This window comes from Dromaius novaehollandiae, chromosome 12, assembly GCF_036370855.1.
Source record: "Dromaius novaehollandiae isolate bDroNov1 chromosome 12, bDroNov1.hap1, whole genome shotgun sequence".
Classification (NCBI taxonomy): Eukaryota; Metazoa; Chordata; class Aves; order Casuariiformes; family Dromaiidae; genus Dromaius; species Dromaius novaehollandiae.
Window position 1 is genome coordinate 6,537,227 of NC_088109.1, and position 24,332 is coordinate 6,561,558.

Consider the following 24,332-nt stretch of genomic DNA (forward strand, 5'->3'; position numbering starts at 1 on the left):
TAAGAGTGGGTTTTGGCTAACCTAACTCTGAATACGTACTATGCAGATGTGTGCATTTGAGCTATACACCCAGGCTCTATGATCAGTGTGGAGAAATAGTGCTTTAAATCAGATGAGTCAAGGCCTAATCTCAGGTGAACCTCGCTGTCTGTAGGACTGCTAGCCTTCACTGATCACAAGGGAAGTCTGGAGCAACCAACTCAGGTAAAGACCCTGGTAGATGTTCGCGTTTGGTCAGGTGAATTCCATCCTACTTTCGAGGCCCTGAAGAAGCCAAGCTCTGACTTGTCATGGCACGTTTTGATGTTGGCATGATGTTTCTCTAAAAGCCTTCATCAACCTGATACAAAGGGGATGGGGAGGGAGGCTAGTGGCTGTTTTCTCCCCCAAAGATGACAGTACTGAAGTAGGAGCTTTTTCTACTTCATCTTCTCAGATTTGGGTACCCTCTATCTATGATAGGGGCACAGTGCCAGCCATGTCTCACAAGAAGAAAATTTTCCCAAGCCCCAAAATTGAAGTAAATACTTTCATCTAATTGATGGAGAAAGCTGGCGATGAAAGGTCAGAGGACGCTGCCCCCAGTAAAAGCACCAAGGTGAGCATGGTATAGGATGGGGGAAAAAATCAAGATCAGACATCTTGAGAACCCTGTGTTCTTACATCACACAGGATTTTGGGAGTCTCAGCAATGCTTTTAGGAGTTTTGCTGATTTGTCTTTAAGAGATACGTATTTCCCAAGCAGTAGATATTAAGCAGAACCTAGGTTATATCTGGGAGTGGCATTTATTGCTGCACAAAATTGGACAGGCTTGCATTGAAGTACAGCAAGATAAGCCCACGCATTTAAGAAGGAGGACCTGTGATGAGGGTAAAGTGAATAGGTGTAATTTCCCACTTTGAGTCCAGCCTTTAAGTAGAACAGAGAAAGAGAGGTTATGAGTGTCATCCTTGCTTCTGTCCTCATGTCAGCAAACCTAAAGTTGATTCCTCTCCAGTGCCCAATTGAAGTATTTTTTACTGTTGGATATGGCCTTGAGTTTGTAGAGAATAAGCAAGCAATATGATCATACAGTGAGCTGAACTGAGAAAAGCCCTGTTTATAGCAGAGTCTTTAAATGTTTTCTTTGTATTTCTTTTGACATAACTTACAAGTGAATGGCTGATGAACTCAATCTTCCTTTATTTAAGTCTGTAAATAAAATTATCGTTGATCTTTGAGTGAACTCATGGCCAATGTTGCTAACACTGCCATACCTTACTAGTAAGTAGCATTCATGTAGCATCACAGTGAAATGTGTTTTATTTGTTGCAAACTCCTATTCGAGGGCTCGTGACTGGCAAATTGGAAAAGGTGGTAATGGGAGGGACTAAGTAAGAAACTGATTGTGAATGGGCATAAAATAGACACTATCTCACTGTTTATTCCAGTTGAAGTGGGGCTCTGGAAGTCTATAGGAGTTGCACACACTTCAGAGTTGACTGGAAATATTCCAGGTTATTTTTCATAATGCATATTTGCTTCCTTCATTCTCCTTTATTTAGAGTTGAATTTGTATAGAATTTTGATTTAGTACCAATAATTGCTGTTGAAAAGGTGTAAGAGTGGAGTCCACAGAAACTAAGGAATGATTATTACAGCCTGTTACAACCTTACATTTGCAACCTTACAACCTTAAATTACAAGCAGTGTTAAGACTAGTGAATCATTTGTGTTATGCTAACAACTAATTATAACTATGTGTGAAAGGTAACATAATTACTCAAGATTAAGTCCCATTGCTTAAGATGGTTTATTGTTTAATCCATTTGGGAGTATTTTGGATGAATGTGTCTTAGATAAATGTACACTGTTCATAATTCCGTAAATTCACTCTTACTGGTAGCAAGTGCTATTTCTTGGTGGCTATAATGATGGTGACGTCGTCGTTGTTGTTGTTGTAAATAAGGGAACTTTACAATCAACCATGAGAATTTCCCTTTAGCTTTTTAAAAGTAGAGCATTTAATGGAACGGTTTCATTGTCCAAGTTCTTAAACTATTAAAGAAAAACTTCATTACTGATGCATCTTTTCAAGAAAGAGAAATACATACTTGCCCGTGGAGATGACGTCTCTGAAAAGATGAGTTAAATTCCCTTGTTTTTGTTGGCAGAAGTGCTCCAAAAATTCCTGTTATCGAAGAGCAAGGATTAAATACAGCTTTCTTCATTTATGAGTCCCAGAACAGCCTCATTCCTAGCTTTCATTATGATTTCTTCTTCTCTGCTGTGTGTTATAGAGCCTAACATAAAGTCAACATATACTGTGTATGCTGCATTTTTAAATTATTTAGTTTCTGTAGAATCGTAAGAGATCTATAGGAAAACAATTGGTAACTGTGCCTTGGAGGTTTTTTTGTATCACCGTATTAGTTCTGCTCCTCTTTCTACCGAGTCAATAAGAAAAAAGCCCCAGGGCAGAGCCAAGCGCTTAGATAGGACACCCTTATTATAAGACTTTTGGCAACAAGGTCTCTGTGCAGCAGAAGTATTTAAGTTGCCTAAAGGACTGTTGAAGCCTCTCTGAGTTCTGTGATCTTGTGTTTTACAGACTGATACGGAAGCTGGTGCCGGACTTCCCACGAGCTCACAGTGGACCCCGGCGCCTGGGGGATTTGGGGGAGGGCTGGTTCGCCTTGGTTCCCCACCCCCCGTAACGCCCGAGCTGGGTAACCGCGAGCCGCAAAGCTGCTGTCCACGTGGACCGGTGCTGAAATCTCTCGTCCGGCTGCCAGAGCCTCGCCAGCCAAACCCCGCGACATGGCGACGAACGGAACGAAAGTTGCAGATGGACAAATCTCCACGGAAGTCAGTGATGCTTCGATCACCAATGACAAGCCTAAAACCTTGGTAGTAAAAGTGCAGAAGAAGAAGACAGATCTTCCAGACCGAGATACCTGGAAAGGAAAATTTGACTTTCTTATGTCCTGTGTAGGTTATGCCATTGGCTTAGGGAATGTGTGGCGATTTCCATACCTTTGTGGCAAGAATGGCGGAGGTATGCTTGTTGATTCATTCTTTCAACCTCCAATATTTGTATATTGGAACTCACTATCAAAATTAGCAGTAAAACAGAAATTGTTTTTAATAGCTTTCTCATTTATACAGGTGGGTGTTTTGTTTTGTTTTGTTTTTTAAATGATGCAGGAGCTAGAAACAGCCAGTTCTGGTTAAAGCCTTTATGCTATCTGCATGCCATTGTGATAGATGGAGGCAACAAAGTACATGGTGCTTGTAGTTTAGCTTTCTACTTAAATTATTTAAATGATGGGAAAATATATTTTTTCCTTTATCTTCATACCTTAAGATACTGTTTGAGAAAGGTGGTTCTGTTCTGAGAAGTTACACTTCAGAGGAAAAAAATGTGTGTTTGTTTTCAGATATAATACGTATGGAAGCACTGGAAACAACAGTGGGTTTTTTTCCCACTTTAATAGACTTTTTATTATTTCTTTTTAGGTGCATTCCTGATTCCCTATTTTCTTACTTTAATTTTTGCTGGAGTGCCACTATTTCTTTTGGAGTGTTCCCTTGGCCAGTATACATCTATAGGAGGCCTTGGAGTGTGGAAGCTTGCTCCAATGTTCAAAGGTATAGTATGAAATTGGATTACTTCACATTTCCTTCCGAGTTGCAGAAGTTGCACAAAATGACAGTGCAAGGACAACATTTCGTTGTGGCCTCATTTTTCACTTAAAACATAATTTTCTACAGAAACCTCTAACTTTCTGAGATGCAACTGGCAATTTGAAACAGGCTAGAGTATTACTCATTGCCAGGCATCAGAATCTCAATAAGCTTAATTTTGAACTTTTATTTTTGTTAGAAACGTGTGAAGACTGTTCAAAATAGCATTTTAAATCTAGCAGTATTTGTCTGAGCAGGTATGGAACTTGGTGGCTTCAGTACATAGCAATTTGGTGAATATTCTTTCTATTCCAGGTCACAAGGGTAGGTATCTCCCATTGTTCTGTATTGAAATGCAAAGGCTAGACATTAACAAAGATGGTAATTTCATACTGAATTATGTAAGACAAACTAACTCCACACTTAAGTTCTTACCTACTTCGGATTTCTCATTGCTGGAACCTCAAAGTTTTAGTCCAGATTCTGCACAGTCCCACAAACCTCACAAGCCTTTCTTTTCATCCTCTAATCCTAAACTCTTTTGACACTTAAGAGCTCCTGAACTGACTTCTGGACCAGCAGAGAAGCAAGTAACGTATTATTAGTTATAAATTGCTTCACACACAGTAGGATTAACAGTTTCCACAGGGTGAGCTAAAAGTTTGTTTAGAGTAGATTTTGTTCTAGGAAACTTTGTATTGGAAAAACCTAGATAGATTTAAAAAATTTTCTCATAGCTAAGTGTTGTAAGTTTGCTCGAGTTACTGCTGCTTGTAGGTGGCATAATTCAACGTATAGTCTTTGCTTCAAATAATGCTCAATATTTTGATTCTATCTCCCCACTTTGTGCCATGTGGCAATTGTCACCAGCCTGAATGTTTTAAAATACTCCTAAAGTCTCGATGTGGAATAGAAGAGAAGGCGTTCTCATTGGGGAACCCCTGACTAATTTCTTTAGGCTGAGGTGGCATAGCATTATATAGAGCGTTAAACACTTTTGCCAGTGTACTAAAGGGCTAGCTGGTCTTGTAACGCCTACACAACTTGTGTGACTCTGTCAGAAGTTTCTGTGAGACTGGTGCTTCAGTGAATGAGTTGATTTAGCTCTCTTCCCTAGAAGTAAGAAAAAGTCCTGTAAAATCTCAGCCAGCAAAAGCTGTGACTGCTCACTGCAGCACATTGAGAACGGGGCACTATGAGTAAATTTAGAGATGAACAAACCATCACCCAATTTAGTGATCTTTTTATGATGGTACTTCTAAAATTTGAACTTGATTTCTATGGATTTTAGTAAATGATGCCTGCACTGTACATTGCATTTACTCTGCCAAACTGCAGCACTTGAACTAACATTACTACAAGTCACCTTATTTTGTTTCTTTCTTTGCAGGTGTGGGACTAGCTGCTGCAGTCCTTTCCTTTTGGCTAAATATTTACTACATCGTGATTATTTCATGGGCCATATATTACCTGTATAATTCCTTTACCACTGTAAGTGCATGGTGGGTGGAATGAGGGCAGTTGTCTGTTTAATGAAAAGCAAAGTGATAGCTGATTACTCTACCTCAATGTAAAGGTGTGATATTAATATAAAATGCATATGAATCCAGTAGGACGAATTATTTCTTACTAAAGTTAAACTTTATTTGGAAAAAAAAAAAAACCCTTTCTTTTTCCCTCCATAATCAATGTGGGATAGAAAACTGAAGAAAAACATTCCATTCAAAGAATATCAGTGGAGAAGCACAATGAAAGCCTGTTTTGGAGCCACAAGATTCTCTCTATTACCTATTTGTTTAAATTTCCTCATCTTTCTTAATTCTCATGGCCACAGATCTTTCATCAGTATCCTTTCAGCTTCACTTACACTAGTACTGCTAGTCCTGGGAGTGCTGTCAAGACTAGCAGTAGCCCTTTGCCTTTGAGCCCATAGCCAGCCAGTCATCCCCCTGAGAGAAATGCTGGTGCATAACAGATTTCAATAGTAACCTTAGGAATGGTCTTTGTGAAATGGTATCGTTTTGTTTTGGTTCAATGGTGGGGAGCTGTATTAAAGAAATCCCAATGGAATGGAAGCTCTGGTGATGTGATTAGCTCTGAATGACCAGTCATCTGTTAGTCATCAGTTATCTTCACTTTGTTTTCTTTCCTTTTTAATTAATTTTTAGCTGCCATTTTTTTATTCCTCATCTCCCCCAGAGTCCCCCAGGAAGATTCATTAACTGAGTGGACCTTATCTCATTTGTGGGTTTTGGCCATCTGAGGAAGCATTCTTACATAAGTCTCAATAGTTAACGCACTGTTGGTCAAGGGGTTTTTTTTCTCCACTTTTTGACTATGTTTTGTTCTTGATTGTTTGTCCTCAGCTTTAAAAAACTAGCCCTTTAAATGACCGAGCTTGCATAACTACTCTCCAGGAATGACCTAATCATTGCTTTAGTATCCTCAGGTTTTTTTACTGGTGTGAAAGGTCAGTGGTAGTCTAGAAGTGGTGCACTGGCCCATGTCAGGTGAATACTGACTTCTAATTCCCCTGAAGCCTCTTATCCTTGTATTCAAAACATGGAGTACCCTGCCACACTTTCTGGCTGAGAGTTTTCCCAAGATTAACTGTCAAAATAATTATCTATGTCATATCTAAATGAGATTTACTGCAACGCATATCATGTGCAAACAGGTTCTGCCTCTCAGAACTTCGGAAAGATATCTTAACATAATGGACCCTTGTATAAAATGCATGTAGAAAATAGAAAGTTTATGTTTCTCTCAACATCTCCTGATCTGAAGGGAAGGTGGAAATCTCTGATCACTAACCATCACACTTTATGACCTCTAGTGCAGCAGGAGGCAATAGGATCTCCTGGAGGTCCTTTCTGCTGTCCTTGTTTCTTGTAGAGCTGTCAATAGCCTCCCACATTCTGAGAGGCGCAGCAGGCTCCAAAACATTTTGGCTGATATTTTAGGGAAAGGAGGAAATATTTTCATACCTGAGTCACATAACTGATACAAAGTTAAACAACTTATGGGGCAGGTGTGCGCCCCAGGGTGATCAGTGCATGACAGGACTTGAAGAATATTAGTTCTCCAATCAACTGTCATTTCTAGTAGAGAGAGAGATATCTGAGGTGATGCTCACTTAAAAGTGTTTGTTTGTTTTTTCCTCTTTCTTAAACAGACTCTTCCTTGGAAACACTGTGAGAACCCATGGAACACCGACCGCTGCTTCTCCAATTATACCTTAGCAAATACTACCAACATGACAAGTGCCGTGGTTGAATTTTGGGAGTAAGCTGAGAAACATTTTTCTGTATATCATTTCTGTGCATATGCAAGGTTCAGCTTGTCGTAATTCATGTACTGTCTTCTGAATTAGCAGCTGTCAAATACACCATTCTGTTTGCTGATTCTAGACGCAACATGCACCAAATGACCGATGGACTGGAAAAACCAGGGCAAATCCGATGGCCGCTAGCAATTACTCTGGCAATTGCCTGGATTCTGGTGTATTTTTGTATCTGGAAGGGGGTAGGCTGGACTGGAAAGGTAAGATTAAAAAGTAGTGCAAATACATTAAAACTGTCCATTTTACTCAAATATCCTGAAAATTCATGAGGTAAGAGACACTAGAGACAGTCTGTCTTGCTGGAAAAGCTCCGTGAAGCATTGCATTGCTGTCTTACTTGCATGGATGCAGCATCATGTTTTTGAAAGCTGGCTCCTCTGTAGCTAGCTCTGATCACAGCCTCAAATGATGTGTTCACTTACAGTCATTTCATAAGTGCTTGGCTTTGCCACAGTTATATTAAATTGCCTAAAAATATGTCTGCTCATTCCTGGGATAAACATTTTATCTAGCTTGGATAACAGTGGTTTAAATATGGAATTTCAGACCTAACTGCTTCATTTCTCCTATCTGCAAAGAAGGTGGCAAAAGGAAGGCTGACTTTGTTGCTTTGGAATCTGCCTTTATAGTGACTTTTTATAGGGCTTTTGAAAAGCCAAGAGAATAGGAACCTGTATGACAGTTATATCATAAACACAGATGGAGAGTATGGAAAATATAAGACGAGCTGTCTGAGAGCAGAAGAAATAAACTAACTGATGTCCTACAAGCAGAGTAGGAGTACTGGAGCCATGAACCCTGTACTTTTGGGAGCTCCTCATTTTGGATTAAAAAAAAGAGAAACGTGAGCCCCTGGTGCAAAACCATCCTAATCCACTATATTCCACCTCCAGGAAAATGGTCAGCAATGGCTTACCGATACTGTGACCTGACGTGGTGTTCAGGGAATTCTGCACTACGTACTGTCCCTTTTGTACTAAGCTTTCCCTTGAGAAATGCTTCAATTTTAAAACTGCTTCAGTTGCTGCTGTTGTATTTTGGGGGAAGCAAATGTTCTCAAGAAATAACATGCATGGACCGTTCTTCCTTCTACACTCACAATGTCTTGTTTCTTCACATTAGGTGGTATACTTCTCTGCTACTTATCCCTATGTTATGCTGCTTATCTTGTTCTTCCGTGGTGTAACACTGCCTGGAGCAAAGGAAGGCATTTTATTCTATATAACTCCCAACTTCAGTAAGCTTTCAGATTCTGAGGTAAATATTTAATCCTTGTACACAAAAGTTTCAGTGCTAATTGCTCACTTTTCAGAAATATGACCTGCTCCTCAAGTACAGAAACAGATCTTAAAAAAAATTATTTCCTGCGATTAGGTTTGGCTGGATGCTGCCACACAGATTTTCTTCTCGTATGGTCTGGGTCTCGGTTCACTGATTGCCCTTGGGAGTTACAACCCTTTCCATAATAATGTTTACAGGTAAGCAGATGACTGCACATATTAGAATGGCACTTTCCTCTTTCAGCTGGAGCCGGATTCTGTCTTTCTGCGTACTATATCAATGAAATAAAGTACAGTCTCTAATTTGAAAATTAAATGTTCTAACTAGGTAGGAATGAGATGTATAACCCCATTTACACTAATGGGAGAGATGGTATGTCTTGTTCAGTGCGAAATGGAATGCAAACTATGAAATCCTAAATCATGAAGCTTACAAAATCTTTCCACAGGAATAACAGTAAGATACTGATGTACAGTAGCATTACTTTATCTACTGCTTAAAGCACCTTACCTTTGTTTCAGGGATTCCATCATAGTCTGCTGCATAAATTCATGCACAAGCATGTTTGCTGGCTTTGTCATCTTCTCCATTGTTGGATTCATGGCAAATGTCACAAAGAGACCTATTGCAGATGTTGCAGCATCAGGTATACAATATATCTTTCTCTTAGATGTTTGGTGGCATCAATTTTTGTTTGTATGTTGCATCTAACTGCTTCACGTAACTGTTTAAAAACCTTCCCTCAAATCATTCCTCAGCTCCCAGTCATTTCAGTGGCACCAACTGCAGCAGGGAGAGCATCGTTTCAAACCTCTTAAAGCAGCACCAGCAAAATCATTTAATGCTGAGTAGATTGTCTGCCTGACTAGTGCTCACAGACCTTTGGTGTGGAGGGTAGTCAGCTGGGGACTCATCTTGGACTGACGCAATGAATACTAATGAATTCTGCTTACAGCGACTGCATTTACAAGTGGTGGCAGGACAGTCGGCTGCTTCAGTGCTTAGCTGTGACATAAGATTACGAGTCTTTTGCTACTGAAATTCTTAAAAGCAAACTGAAAGTACGAATAATAGTCATTATGTTTCAGGAAAAAGTACTCTGTAATTTTGTTCGGTATTTAAATTCATTTTACTGTTTCTTGAGGTTGAGCCCTTGGAGGCAGATCCATTTCTTACCTGCCCAGAACTATAGCTATGAGTCAATTCCTAGGCTTGGTTATGGACCCCTTTATTAAGAAAATCATTTTTAATTGGGACAGTAAGTTGTCCATGGAAGGATTCTGTTTACTTCATTTGCAGTTCCTGAACTTTCTTCCAGATGAAAAAGCTTAGAGTAGCAGAGCAGATGGTTGCCCTAACCCAGCTGTTGTACCAGATACTCATTTAGCAGTTCTGGCCACAGGGAGGGTTGTGATAACTGTAAAGCTTGGCATGTAGTTACTGGTGGACAACATATGTCTTACTAGCAAACATACTGCACTGATGAGACAATCTCTGCTTTTCTAACTAAGGGAATTTAAGCCCCAAGAATAATCTTCAACAAAATACACATGCCAAGAAATTAGCCAAAAATTTATGATGGCATATGCAGTTGTCAGAAAATGCTCTGGAAAGTCAATGGTGTGTGAAATAAGCTTCTTGGGTGTATGTGTTTGATATAGATGTAACTATATAAAGACCTGCAAACAAAACAATATTTCTATACCATATATTAAGCTCCTAAATATCTTTTAAGGTACCTAATAGCCTTTTCAAAGATGCGTATGACCTCCTGTGGACACTAATTCCAATGAGTATGTGGCAATCTGACTGACCCTTTAATTAAGTCTTCTATTTCTCCCAGTAAATTCAGAAAATGATGCTTGCTTTTAGCATCATGAGACATGTTGTTTTGCAATCCTTTTTACAGCTTTTTGAGTTAACCTAAACCAGCACGTATCAGGGCTCTTATTCTCAGAATGTAAAATTTAAGTTTGCAAATGCTTTCCTGATCTCCACCTCTCTAATGCATACCATTTCTGTTCATCTTTTAGAGTCCTAGAAACTGGAACTAGAAAGACCCACTGCACTTAATTGTTCGCACAGGTTTTGGTTTAAAGTAATTTTGAGTTTCAGGTGAACCTAAATACTCTTTAAGGCAAATGCGGGCCAGTTTATGCAATGAAACAGCATGAGTTTTCCCCCACCACACACACACATGCATGCACACACACTCTGACTCTTCATTTGGACATACCTCCAGATGTAATCTGAATTTTCAGTAGGCTATCTTGTAAATTTTGTGGTTCCTGAAGGTCAAAAAGAAATGAAAGCAGTTAAATATGCATAGCTGTTATAACAAAACAGAAGCTGTTGTTACTATGCTTAATAAGATAAAACAAATAACTTTAAACTGCAAAAAGGAGATTTGTATCTGTCCAGGTGTGCCTGGAGGATTCTCGGATTCAGAAACTTGAAAGTCATAAGGTAAAGCTGGAAGATGCAAACTGATACAACTTAAAAACCCAAAAGTGTGCCAACAGTCTGGCTTCTCTCTCTCTCCTTGGAGACTAGCAAGACTATTGCAGTGACATTCTTTTACTTGTATTTTTGCATGACTGCTTATGATCCTACTGCCATATTAGACAGTATAAAACAGTAGCGTTTTTCTGTGTATTCAGTTCTGTGTAATCAACCTTGGAACACAGGACAATCAATCACTTAAACTTACTGAAACAAGCTCAGATTAATTAACTTCATCTCATTTTGAAAAGCTGTAGCTGCTTCATATAGAGAAATAGTATCTGCTATTAGATTTTTCTCTCTCAGGCCCACCAATTCTTAACAGTATCTAATAGTCTCTTCTGTCTGCAGGGAGAGAAAAAGAAATGAGGATATCAGTAACATTTGTAATGTAGCTGTCTCCTCAGAGTAGGTTTTACGTTTTAAAAATAATTTAGGCTAGCATCAGAATAACAAACAAATCTTTAATAGTTATGAGAGTAATTTGTTTATGGGAAAAGATGAAAGTACCTTTTTCAATTAGATAAGCAACATGAGCAACACAATTTAAATAAAACTGCTTTCCTATGGACTTGCATCTTTTATAACCTAGCATCCTCCACAAATAACTTATTTCTATGTCCCCATTACATTCCAGTCTGGCAAAAGATGGTAGAGCACTGGCTACTCTGAAACTGTGCAAATGTGGGTATGCTGGTTGTTTATTTGTGTGCTGACCATCCCGCTCAGCTGGTGGCTACCTGTTGGACTATATAATTGTTGGTTTCTGACTACCTTTCTCTCAGTGAGGAATATTAATTTGGTGTTTCTTTTCTACTCATCCACAATTTTCATGAAACTTCTAAGATTTACTATCTTTGGAAAGTGTACTTCCATCAAATTTGGTTGAAATTTTTCAGTAGATGCAGAAGTTACTAAGGGCACAGGCAGAGGACAGAAAAAATAGATAAACTTAATCTTCTTTGGCAATTAGACCAAAACTACCATAGTAGTCAACTAAGTCAACTTTCTGAATGGCTAGGATACCAAAAGAACGCAGCAGGTGAGTAGTGTTGATTTGTCATAATTATGTGCTGTGTCTCATAATGTTTGGAGAATGGTTAGAGATGAGACAGGAATGGACTAGAATCAGAGCTGTCCTGCTTTCTAAGATTAAATAAGGTCTCAGTATTGGTGTAAAAATGCAGAATACCTCTTCTGATCTCATCTGGCAGTGCCTGTCCTTTTCCCTCTTCAAAGTTTCACATTTCACAATTATCAGCCACTGGATTCTGAAAAAGCTGCATATCATTCCTTAGAAGTAATGACTTAGTTCTTTATCTCACAGCTAACCATTGAAGTTTGCATAGAATTGGAGAGCATCTGATTCTCCACTAAAATACTTAACAGTATGTCATTCACCAAGGATGACACAAATCTACCAATTGTGTACACAATGATAAGAGATAATAGCTGGAATTTCCTGGGAATTCCTATTTGGAGGTCTTTTATGTAAGTTGAATAACTTTTCTCAGTGTCTCCGATCTGATTTCTGCTTTTGGATTTTTTTTTTCTAACTTGACAGTTATGCTGTAGAAATAATGCAGTAAGCAGATGTGGCTCGTTGATTTTTATATTCTTCATTAGACCTGATATTAGAACCACTATATTTTTTGCATATCAATTTATGAGGCAGCACTTGAAAAAAATGGGTTCTTAGTATAAAATCAAACTTCTTTGCATTAAACAATGAATACTGTTGGCTCTTTTTTTAAGTGTATGTGATCACTGTCTCTTTATGGACGACACCTGAGATCACTCATGTCTTCAGCATGCAATACAGCATGATCCGAAAGTGAGGACACTGCAGATGCAAAGCAGTTTGTCAGCACTGTTGTAACCAGGCAGGCATGTGGCGTGAGGATCTGGAATTACTAGATTCGTTACAATTCAGGTCTGGGTTTTCACTAGGATCTTTCTGTGACATTTAACTGTACATCCTTATTCTGCCTAAGGGAATCCTCTTACTCCTGAAAGCTTGTTCATTTATTCAAACTACAGCAGCTTGTCCAATAAGGTATTATCCTTCCCTTTTCAAGATGAGTGTTGTTTGTGCTCATTTGTTCTTTTATCTTAAGATTTGTTTCTTCCTGGCATCTTATCTAGAGTGCCTAACTCAATCTTGTTGAATGGGCTTTCCTTTCAGAATATTTTTTTTTCTTTTGAACAACATTATTAATAATTGTAGTCTGCATTTCAGTGGAGTGTGTAAACACAGAAAAATCAAGGACATATTTCCCTTATCTTTCTTTCTTTCACTACTGCCGTCAGGAAGATGTTTAAGTCATATCTGTTATTGCTAGTACATAATGGTCTCAAAAATCTGCATTGCATGTACTTTGACAGTTCAGGTGTCTAATGCTAATCCTTGCTTCACTTGTTTGAAAGCTACATTCAAGCCAGTTGCCACAGACAGACTTTTAATGAAAACTGGAAAAACAGGATATCCACCTTAGGTGAGGCGTACTCCTTTTATTTCTATGATTATTTTGGTCTGCTACAGCTTTCACTCTTCGCCTGACGCTGGCTCGTTTCCAGCTATTCCATGACAAGAAAAACCTCCCTCTTTTGCAATACGAATTTATATTCGCCTTCCAACAGCTTACCATCAGCAGTTAGTAGGAATACAAATGAAAAGGTTTGCCTGTTTACAACCACATAGCTTACTAAAACGTGTACTGCAGAAGAATTCATGGTATGAAATAGCAAATGGGAATACTGTAAATTTTGGAAAGTGGCCTCTGTTTCTGAGCTCTCATTGATTCTCTTCTGAACTACTTTGTGTAAATCAGAAGAAAAGCATTACTGCCATCAGTAAGTACGTTGGAGGGGGAGAAAGCTGATCAGTACCTGCAGACGTAAGCCTAGCTAAGGATAGCATTCTCCGTCTTTGCTATACAAACACGGTCTCTGAGGGGCAGCTTCTGAACTGCATCTAGGGGCATTTGTTTGCTTTTGGTTTTATTTTCTTTTTCTTAAAGCAAGCCACATGCTGTTTTCTTGGTCTGTGAACACTACTAACTCAGCTGAAATCACTGGTCAGCTCTGAGTGCATCCATGGCTCAGAGTTATTCAAATAAACCCAAAATGTGTGTACCACTACAAGCAAAATAATACTAGCGCCCAATCACATTGATGGCTTCTCTCCTGTTTCCCCTACCAGGTCCTGGACTGGCATTCCTGGCTTATCCAGAAGCAGTTACACAGTTACCAATTTCTCCTTTGTGGGCAATACTGTTCTTCTCCATGTTGCTTATGCTTGGAATTGACAGTCAGGTAAAAATGGTGTAAAAATTAACAACAATAACGATGAAAGTTGTCTGCAACTGTATGGTATGAAGTTGGCCTCTTTCTATGTATTTTACACTGCCAGCTGTTGGTGGCGCAGAATGGTTTCTGGAATAATCGGATGAATAACAGGAGGTAATGAGGAAAAAACTAGTAGTTGAAGGAGAAAACAATAGGTTGTAATCAGCTTCAGTTACCAAACCAGCAACCCAAAGTTGTTGTTGGCACAATCTTGATAGCACATAAAGGAATATGCAGAGTTACTAGTTTGGTACAGAACTAGTCTTTTGGTAGAGTAAATCCATGATTTTCTCTAAATCCAAATTAACTTCAGTCTGTGAAGCAAAATATAAGAATGCAAGAGGGCACTTCATCCTGCAACATGAAAAGAAACTGAAAATTCATGTTTTCTATTTCTTTGTTTTTCAATAAGCTTCAGGCTTGCCAATAAAACCTATTGCTCAGTCTAGGGGGGAACTACTGTAAAATTAATTGGGTCAAAAATATTCTTGAAAGAACCCGACTCTAGGCAACTAACAGCTGAGAAAGGTAGTCTAATATTATTAAAAACAAGATATGTCTACGGCTGTCAGGCTTTCTTCGTTTTCTCTTCATCAGTGAAACATTTCATGCTCTATAATTCATAAGAAGAACTACACATATTGGTTAAATTCTGACTGCAGTCCTGCAAATGAGTAAAACTTCACATACATACATTCAGATTTTCATTATTTCAGCCATCATAATGAAAACATTTATTATATATATATACATGCATATAAAAAAAAAAAATCTGCAGTATTGCAGTGCTTTTACACTTGGAGGACCACATGTCCTCAGTGTAGCTCCAAGAGTCAATGCAACGGTAGGATTTACAAGAAGTATTTGATTTATAACATATGAGAATCAATCTTGTGTAGAAAACACTTTTATAGAAAATCATGGATTTACTCTACCAAGCAATAGTCCAATAAGACTTTTGTGTGTGTGTGTGTGTTTTTATTGGCTTTCATGCATGTGAGTAAACCACAGAAAGGGTAAGTTTTTTGCAGAATCTGTGGTCAAAGACTAAAACTGTAGGCATATCATATTCTATCACAAAAAAAAAAGAGCACTTTATTTTAATAAAGCACATACTAGTTCATAATTTTGAATTCTGAGTGTTTTTCTAGCTGGAAATACTGTTTCACAGATCTTTTTAGACAGAAACAAAGCATTCAGAAGCATTGCTTCCACTGAAGTCAAGTGAGTTTTCCTTTATCATTTAATGGATGTGGCTTTAGGCTGGTGATGAGTGCTATTGAAAACTTTCCCCTAAATGTAATCCTGCAGTTGCAGTGCATTGCACTGTATTTTACTTGTAACTTTTCTTGCAGTTCTGCACTGTGGAAGGATTCATAACAGCCCTGGTGGATGAATTTCCAAAGTTACTACGCAATCGAAGAGAAATCTTCATTGCCGTTGTGTGCATTGTTTCATATCTGATAGGACTGTCTAACATTACTCAGGTAGGTTCTGTGAAAGAATGCAATGCTATGTCTGACCTATAGCAATGGGGGGTGGCGGGAATATTTCTCTCTCTCTCTCTCCCCCCCCCCCCCCCGCCCCCACCTTTTGCCCCTAATCAGAAATCATTAACACTGAAGCAGTGCAAGCTTTTTTTCACTGCCACTGCAAATTTATTGTGTATGTTTGTTTAGAAATACAATAACCTTAAGTGGTCAAGTGTGTTTCCCCACCCCACCCCCCCCAGATCTATCATCAACACTATCTGAAGTCTTCAGGCAGCAGTCAAGAGCTTGTGAGTGTAAATGCCTGTAATCTGGATGCAGTGCGGCTTACTTAATGGTTCAGGTGACAAGAAAATATCTGTCTCTATGATCTGTGTTAGTCCAAGAAGTGGTAGCTACAGGTGTTTCCCATTGCTCCCTCTGATCTGTTAGGTTGCAAATTGGTTCAGGGAAGTGATTAAACTCTTGGCCAAAAAGGAGTACAAACAAAAATCAAACCAGTTAATTGAATTCTAGCAGTAATCTAAATTTTTGCCAGTATTGACCTCAAGCGTGGTAAGACTTGTTAACTTTAAAACATATTCATGTTAATTAATTAAAGTTATTTACCACTGTTAGTTAAGGAATAGTAGCTTGCATTTTAAGCTGTCTAGACATTGGAATGCCTAGTATTTATTTTACCCTTTCCTTCTCATACATTATAGGGTGGAATCTATGTGTTCAAGCTTTTTGACTACTACTCTGCCAGTGGAATGAGTCTCTTGTTCCTTGTATTCTTTGAGTGCATCTCCATATCCTGGTGCTATGGTAAGCAATGTGTTTTTATTTTTTCTACAAGTTTACCACATCATAAGGATACTTCATCAGCTAATTTGTTCTTTTGTGTGGAACCGAAATTTGCTTTGCTTTATGTGCCTGGAACTCCACTGAGGACTTGAAAGTGGCTTGTGGATGATGCTCCTGCCTCTCTAAAGTACCCTATGCATTAGACTGGGAATCCTTAGATGCTAAAGTGTCCCAAGAAAAATAGAGAGGTGGCATGTCCCTTCCCCACCCCTTAGGAAGCCTAGATCTTCAGATGTATTTAGGTACTGCTGTTCTCAACATCACAAAGTCCCAGAGACCTAAGTTGCTATGTTTCGCTTCCAGAAACGACTCTGTCACTCTGGAGTCTAGTAGTGAGAGCTCAGCTCCTTGGCCTATTGTATCTTGCATAATTGCTTTAAAATGTCCTGAAGTCTGGGCTGACAATCTGTGTGTGGTTATAAAGATGACTAAATATATATATATATATCATATTCTTGCCATAGTACTTGTGCATTTAACCTTAGCTCTGTGTTAGCTAGTCCAAGGACCTACTTCCAGAATTGGTAAAGAACTTTGGTTTGAATTACAAAACTGACTCAGAACTAGATAAATGGAGCTTTTCCATTGAAATTAAATATAAGGTTATAAATAATATGATAGACATACCTTTTGGAAGATGATGGAGGGTTGGTAGATAATAAAAATAGTAGAACTACTCTTTGCCTTCAGACACATTTCTGCATGCATATTGTGTGTATATACCAATACAGAGTGAAGACTGTGCTGCTGGTTAAGGCAGGGATGGATTTATTTTTTTTAATTTGCTCTGTAAAATACCATTCTAAGTTTCTCAAGATTAGACAAGATTAAAAAGACTTAAAGCTGAAATTAACCCAGGGTATTTTATTGCATCTGACCTTCAGATATACAGACTTGCTCAACCTTGGCATGAGAATATTTTACTGGTAGCTAGAATGAATTATGATGTGGTCGGATGAGAACAATGCAAATGATTCTTGGTGCTACTGAGTTTGCGTAGCTCTTTCCTGTTCATATAGGTGAAAAGTTATGTCAGAGCCTGTACAGGCACATTTAGGACAGTCTCTCAAACCCCTTCAACTTTCAGTTGAATCAGTTATCTGGTGAGTTTCTAAACTGTTTCTAACTTCCATGTTTAGGTGTTAACAGATTTTATGACAACATCCAAGAGATGGTGGGATACAGACCCTGCATCTGGTGGAAACTCTGCTGGTCTTTCTTTACTCCTATCATTGTGGCAGTAAGAAACAAACTGTTATTATATGATTTGAACAATATAAATGGTGTGGACCATGTACTACAGTGTTGCAATTTCCATCCCATTAGGTTCACACTAATTCTGGCCTCATTCCTTATTTAAAGACATTAGCAATTTCATTGAAGGCAATAGGCAAAAACTGGTATCAACAAAGGAAGCCTGTGCACTAAGAAAAAGAAAAGAAGCCTTGCACAATTTCAAGATTTGTATTAATCCGCTGGAAATGGTAACTAACCAAGAGCTCAGTTGATTAGCAGAGATAGAAAACTGTAAGGGACATATAAATATACAAGAAATGGTCAAAATTGAGGATTTAGCAACCTCTCTAAAGCCTAATGCACAAAAATGCTCACTTCTTGTAAACCAAATTCCTCCACAGGCACTATTATGGTGACGTTAGGATTATAAACTGAGATTCTGCTTTCACAGGATTCTGTGGAACATATTACCCAGTTTACACTATATTGCTATTGGATTTTCCAGCAAACTTTGCAAGGATTTTGTGCACTGGGAACTATAGTTCAGTCTTTTACAATGATTCTAAGCTTTATCCACTTAAGTCCATATAGTATATTTTGGATATAATAAGCAAAGACATTTGAACTTACTATACATAATGTAGCAAACCCAAATGCACTATAAAAATTGTAACTAAATAGACACTGTTACACTACACAATACTTCTCACCCACTGATATTTCTCTACTATTCTCTTATAAGTCACCAAAGATCATAGAAAAGCAAACAAACAGCACTAAACAGAGGCACAGAATTCTGTTTCTACTGAGGGCTCCTTGATTTATCTCTACCCAAATGAAGAAGCCTTTTATTTTTCTGAAAATAACTGTTCAGAAAAAAATTAAAAACATATTTTGCTTATTTCAGTAGTATCATAGGAAGAGGAAGAAGATATTGGATGTGAAACTTAGCAAATTTTTTCCTGTGTTGTAAAGTCTTCAACAGAATTTGTTCTCCAGTACAAATTCAAAGGTGGTGATGATATGATAATAAAAAAAACACACTTTACATTCTCCTCTCTGGGAAAGTCTTCCACACAAGGGTTCAACCTGGGATCAGAGTGAGCTTCTTTTTTGCTGATTCGGTTAAGCAGGTCTTCTCTGATGCAAGCTGTTTTAGACATTTACTGGGACAGAAGTCTCCCTGGGGAACCTGAAGGAAAAAAATACCATGTTTTCAGGTAATCTGTTTGAAAAACAACTCAAAGGCAACCCACAATTGATGCAGTTCAATGCTACAGAATATAGGTATTTTTGGGGAAGTATTCCCTAGACTCCCCATCTTTCCCAATAGCCCCCTTCCCTCTGATTTTGTGCAGGTTATCTGAGGACTCTACTAGTACCAGTGGATTCCAAGTACCAGCACACATGGATAATCTGGGAGGCAGGTTATGTATGTGAAAATGCAGCGAAAATATTAATTTTGGTAACAAGCTGTTTGGGAAATTATCCTCTCATCTCTTGTTATTGAAAGATGCAAAGTGGTTCTTGCATTTCATAAGACAAGTTCTGTTATACAGGCAAATCTGTAGCCACTTACTTAGCTGCAGGTTGCGTTCTGGCTGCACTCATCTCCCATTATGAGAGTGCTCAGAGGAGCTGAACACTGTCAAAGCCTCTGGGCCAAGCACTCCGAGGTGGTGACACAAGAGAGGTCACCACAGGCACAGGCTTTGAAGAGCGCTGCTTCTACTGAGCGTCTAGGAGTCTGTGCTGACCTGTGCGGTAGAGCTGTACTGAAACTATTATTAAATCTGTTGATTTCCATTACATTTCTTAAGGAAACATTAAACAATTTCACAACTACAGAATTTACAATCCAGTTATCTGCACATTCCCACATTAGAGAATAAGCTAGTAGGGAATCAAATCAGCGCAGGGGGCTGACATTTGCCTGTTTTCTGCAATCCTCCACCTGGAAGACTGGTCTGTAGGCCCCCTCTACAAGCTAGTGCCTAGGGGTCTATCATTAGGGAGCAAAAGAACTGTTTTCTCTCTACCCAGATGTAGAAGCAGTCTTGGGACCGAGGTCCAAGTCAACCCCAAAGAACTCCTGAACACAGAACACTGGAAATCTCATCCAAACCCTTTTTTGCCACTGTATTTTTCAGGGAGTTTTTATCTTCAGTGCTGTCCAAATGACTCCTCTCACAATGGGAAGTTACGTTTTCCCGAAATGGGGCCAAGGGGTTGGCTGGTTCATGGCTTTGTCTTCTATGGTGCTGATACCAGGCTATATGGCATACATGTTCCTTACCCTGAAAGGCTCCTTAAAACAGGTAAGTCTCTCTTTCCTGCCTGCATGATTCCATTTTGCAAGACTTGTGTGTACTGACAAAAAAAAAAAGATGCTGGGAAGTAATTTTACAGTTATATACTTACTGTGGCCCCCCCCGGCTTAGCCCAGTTATTTTGCATCAAGCTGAAAAATATAAAAAACAGGTACCAAACAGAAAAAAGACAAGACAGTGTCTGTACCATCTGTTGATAAACTGAGTTCCCTGCCTTAAATGAGGCCCTTATTTCCAGGTTTTGACAGTTTTGGCAGTTTACATTCCAGTTTTTTATACCTAGAAAACAAAGTAGCAGTTTATAAAATATGTAAATTTTATAAAATAAAAAATGTAAAATATGTAAATTTTATAAAGGCAGGAAGGCTGCTGTCATATATCAAGGCAGGTGATGCTCCTAAGGAATTGGAGTCAGACTTTCACAAATAAACCAGCGTAGCTCTTGGTTTCCATGAGTCTACCCACACTGAAACTATTTAGCATCTTTCTGCAAAGTCACCAGATTTGAGCTCCAGTTCTGCATTACAGCCAAAAATGTTCTAGATGGCAATGGCTGCCTTGCTCTATTGCAGCTGAGAGAAAGCCGATGTAAATCTTGGGAGCATACCTTATGATTGATTATACTATCCTTTCCTTTAGTCTCTAATTAAGGAATTTCTATGAATAGTTTTTTAACTGTTTTTTTAAAAAAGAACATTTGAGGCCTTTTTCTCTTTGCATTTGTTTTTAGGTTCTCTCTGCTTCCTTATTCCATCTGTTAAAAAGGAGATGATACCTCCCATGTCAGGCGTTCTTGTATGGCTTAAATCCATCTTAAGGTCCTCAGGCAGATGATACTAAAGTAGTGTGAAATGTTACCAAGATTACTGATCAGTTCACTCTTTAGTTATCACATACCACTGCCATGCTTAATTTTTTAAATCTGGGTACATCCCTCAGTTTTCCCTCTCCAGACAATAATCCCATCCTGTGCATGAGACACTTCTTCAGCATGAGCGTTGAACCATGCATCTCTGTCCTCTATGACTGTGGGAACCAAAGATTGTCAAAATGATTTTGTCGGAGTTTCTGGAATACTCTGAAATCAGCTGACACAGCCGTCCTTGCAAAGAGACAGATGATCTTAAGCAGAATTGACTAGTAATGCCTCATGAATTGCGCAGATCTGGATCCAAACACTTGTCTTCAGCAAGTTTTAAAAGACTAAGTGATACTTCACAAAAGTCTAGAAAACATTTTCTGTGTTGAAATATGCTTGCTCTTAGCTCATACTCTTTCTTTGAATATCTTTCCCTTCTTCTGATGCAAGTACTTAAGTACAAATAGAGAACTGTTGCTGTGAAACATAGCAGGGTTTTCGTTAGATACTAGGAAGAGCTTACAGCTCTTGTGGGCTTTGGCGATCCAAACTGGGTGCTCTTTCTTGGTAAGAATATGAACTAGGCAGATAAGCTTCATGAATGGAAAACTCAAAAGGATTAGAAAAGACAAATAGAAATGAAAGGTTTAAAACAGCAGTCTACCTTACCTATTGTATCCTCGGAGGTAGTAACTCCTAGAAGCTGCTGCCAGGTCTGTCTAGTCTCTTCTGCTCCCTGGGGAGGGTCTCTGTCACTTCTGAGATTTGCGCTCCCTGCTGCAAACCTGTAGCCTCTACGCTTGACCTGTGGGCTCCTAGCAGCGTTCCTCCTCTCCTGCCTTATGCTGCAGTCTGGCAAAACTTTTCCCCTAACCATGCTCCGTTCTTAATGCCTGGTGGCATCTACCATTTTGTGCTCTTTCAGCAAAATGTCATGTTCAGAACACAGCTAGGACTGTCCAAAAATATTTACAGACCAAGCCTTACGCGTTTAGGCCCCTGGAATAGACAAAAATCTTCACTGTAGCCACAGTGCCTAGAGACAAATGTTTAGGGGTTGCCTTTAAAAATAACAAACAAACACACAAAAACTTAGAAACACTTGTTGACTGCTTCACTTACTTCTTTTGTTTTGCTTTAAACAGCGCATCCAAGTAATGATTCAGCCAAGCGAAGACATCAGTCATCCTGAAAATGGGCCAGATCAGGCCCAACAGAGCAACTCTGCAAACAAAGAAGCCTATATCTAAACTTCTGTATTGTAAAAGTACCAATGCTACTCCAGAAAAACAAAAAATATGGTTGAATATGACCACAAATTTATGTCTGAGAATATAATTACCTACCTCTAGTGGCAAAAAAAAAAAAAAGAAAAAAAGAAAAAAAGGTCATCTCCACTGTAAGGGAATCGCCATGAGTATGATCCAACCATTGCGTGAGCTCAGATGTTGACAGTGTTTTGTGTTCTCTGGCAATCCACAGACTGTTAATGTTTTTATCCTTTCACAATAATAGTTGCATATCTTGGAATTTGTAAACTGATGTGCAAGACCTTTTTAATCTACCTTTTAGCACAACAATTTGAAGTTTTGTGCTGCTGATTTTTAGTAGTTTATCAGTATTTCTTACCGCTGAATCCCAAGACTGTTATTTCTGATTTTGCAGGAGTAAAATTAAATTTGAAATTGTTTTGTACACAAGAATGAATTATTTTGTAAACAGGTGATTTCCAGTGGAAAAAGTCTGCCCTTAAAATTTGTTCCAAAAATGCCATTTGGGGGGAAGAGACTTCTTTCAGTTAACTTGGAGTCATGGAAGATGCAGCCTTTATAAATGTTCCTAGAGCAAATTAAGTTATATGGCTATTTGTAGCAATACAGCATAGAATGGCTATAAACAATATCTATACTTAGTCTTTCAGGATAATTTTCACATAAGATTATGAATTTCTTTTAAACTAAAATATACTATTTCTTATAAAAAGAACATATTTTTGTTTGTGAATCAATACTACATGAATTGCAGATTTTAGAGGCAAAAATATGAATTCTAACTTTTTAGTAAAATGAATAGTAGTATCCAACTATTAAGAGCTCCTAAAGATTCCCAGGAAAAAAGTAATAGAAAGTATTTGCAGTTCAAGCTCAGAGTACTTGAGCTGTACTCTTATTGTTATAGCAGTATTACATTGCCACCAAAATAGAAACCAAAACAACGGCTTAAAGATTGAAGCTTATCCTTGTAATTCTAATTTAGGGTTTAATTCATGACTGTTCTGTTTAATCTGTTAAAGGACTTTAACAGTTTCTAATAAGCAAATTATAAAAGATAGATCTTTAGCACTTTGAAAACAGTTTTATTTTTATTTACGTATTATTTGTGATGATGAAAGCATGAGGAAAAGCTATTTCAATAAAAATCTCCACTCTCGGCTCTCTCTGTATCTGCCACATAGCTGGAAAGCCCATTCAGCTAATGGAAGTTTTTCCCTGTGTGGAAAATGCAATAGTTAGCCCTGTATGGTATTTCTTGTTTGGCAGCTATAAGACAGACACAAAGGATTATGGAAAATGCAGTATTTGATGTTTGATTGTAAATGACTTTGACAGAACTGTGCAATGAAACATGCTTTTCAGCAAATTTTTGTGCAACGTACAATGTTAGATAGCACAATTTATGTAGAACTACTACGTGAAAAACATGTTAACTGTGAATGTTGGGTTTTTTGTTGTTTTTGTCTGAAGGTGACAAACATATGTTCTTGCAATAAGGTATTCTCAGAATGTCAAGCACATTATTGTAGAAATAATATATATATAATATACATGTATTTCAAACTACATCATAAAATCTCTGAGTATTGTTTGGTAGATTCTAAACTGTTTCATACATAGATCAATTGTAAAATATTCTGAAATCTAAGCTACATCCTAAATGGCTATAGCTGAAATGCAAAAGTCCTGTAAGTCTTTGGGATTTAGAGGAAAAACATACATCCTACACACACATTATACATGATACATACACATTATAATTGTGAATTTCATTAGACTAAGGATAAAAATTCCAGCTTTCTCTTTATTGTTTAATGTAACCAAGTCCCATGTTGTTCTAAGAAAAATGCAGTATTTAATGTTTGATTGTAAACAATTATGACAGATGTTTGACAGACCTGCTCTTTAGCAAAAAGCTGTACAAACGTACCATATAGCACAAAATAGTGTTGTAGAACTACTGTGTGTAAACTGTGAATAGCTGTATCTTTTTTTGTAGTACTTGCCCTGAAAAAAAAAATTATTGTATGATCATATATGCTTTTTGCAATAAGGAATTATCTGAACACCAAGCAAATCTATCTCTATATAAAATATATATGTAATATATACATATTCAAAAATATATACAGAGCCTGTTTAAAAGAGTACAGTA

At 38.1% G+C, this 24,332-nt stretch overlaps 1 protein-coding gene and 1 long non-coding RNA gene across 5 annotated transcripts; one reads left to right on the top strand and one right to left on the bottom strand.

Annotated features, from left to right (window-relative positions):
- Nucleotides 1–1,780: 1,780 nt before the first annotated feature.
- On the bottom strand, nt 1,781–22,132 carry LOC135329675 (uncharacterized). Of its 4 annotated transcripts, XR_010391209.1 has the most exons (5): nt 21,573–22,049; nt 18,764–18,906; nt 10,529–10,580; nt 8,803–8,914; nt 1,781–2,938 (listed from the first exon to the last, which is right to left on the bottom strand). It is a non-coding gene; the product is annotated as an uncharacterized LOC135329675 (long non-coding RNA). The 4 variants fall into 4 exon arrangements; XR_010391210.1 differs by lacking the exons at nt 1,781–2,938; nt 8,803–8,914; nt 10,529–10,580 and having other exon boundaries at nt 17,230–18,906; nt 21,573–21,902; nt 22,026–22,102; XR_010391211.1 differs by lacking the exons at nt 1,781–2,938; nt 8,803–8,914; nt 10,529–10,580 and having other exon boundaries at nt 17,230–18,906; nt 22,026–22,132.
- On the top strand, nt 2,802–24,160 carry SLC6A1 (solute carrier family 6 member 1). Its single transcript, XM_026102526.2, has 14 exons — nt 2,802–3,039; nt 3,501–3,632; nt 5,059–5,159; nt 6,844–6,953; nt 7,079–7,211; nt 8,134–8,268; nt 8,386–8,489; nt 8,814–8,938; nt 13,997–14,109; nt 15,498–15,629; nt 16,337–16,439; nt 17,618–17,718; nt 19,865–20,032; nt 22,049–24,160. The coding sequence occupies exons 1-14, from the start codon at nt 2,802–2,804 to the stop codon at nt 22,151–22,153; spliced, it is 1,800 nt and encodes a 599-aa protein (XP_025958311.1). The 3' UTR covers nt 22,154–24,160.
- The last annotated feature ends 172 nt before the right edge of the window (nt 24,161–24,332 follow it).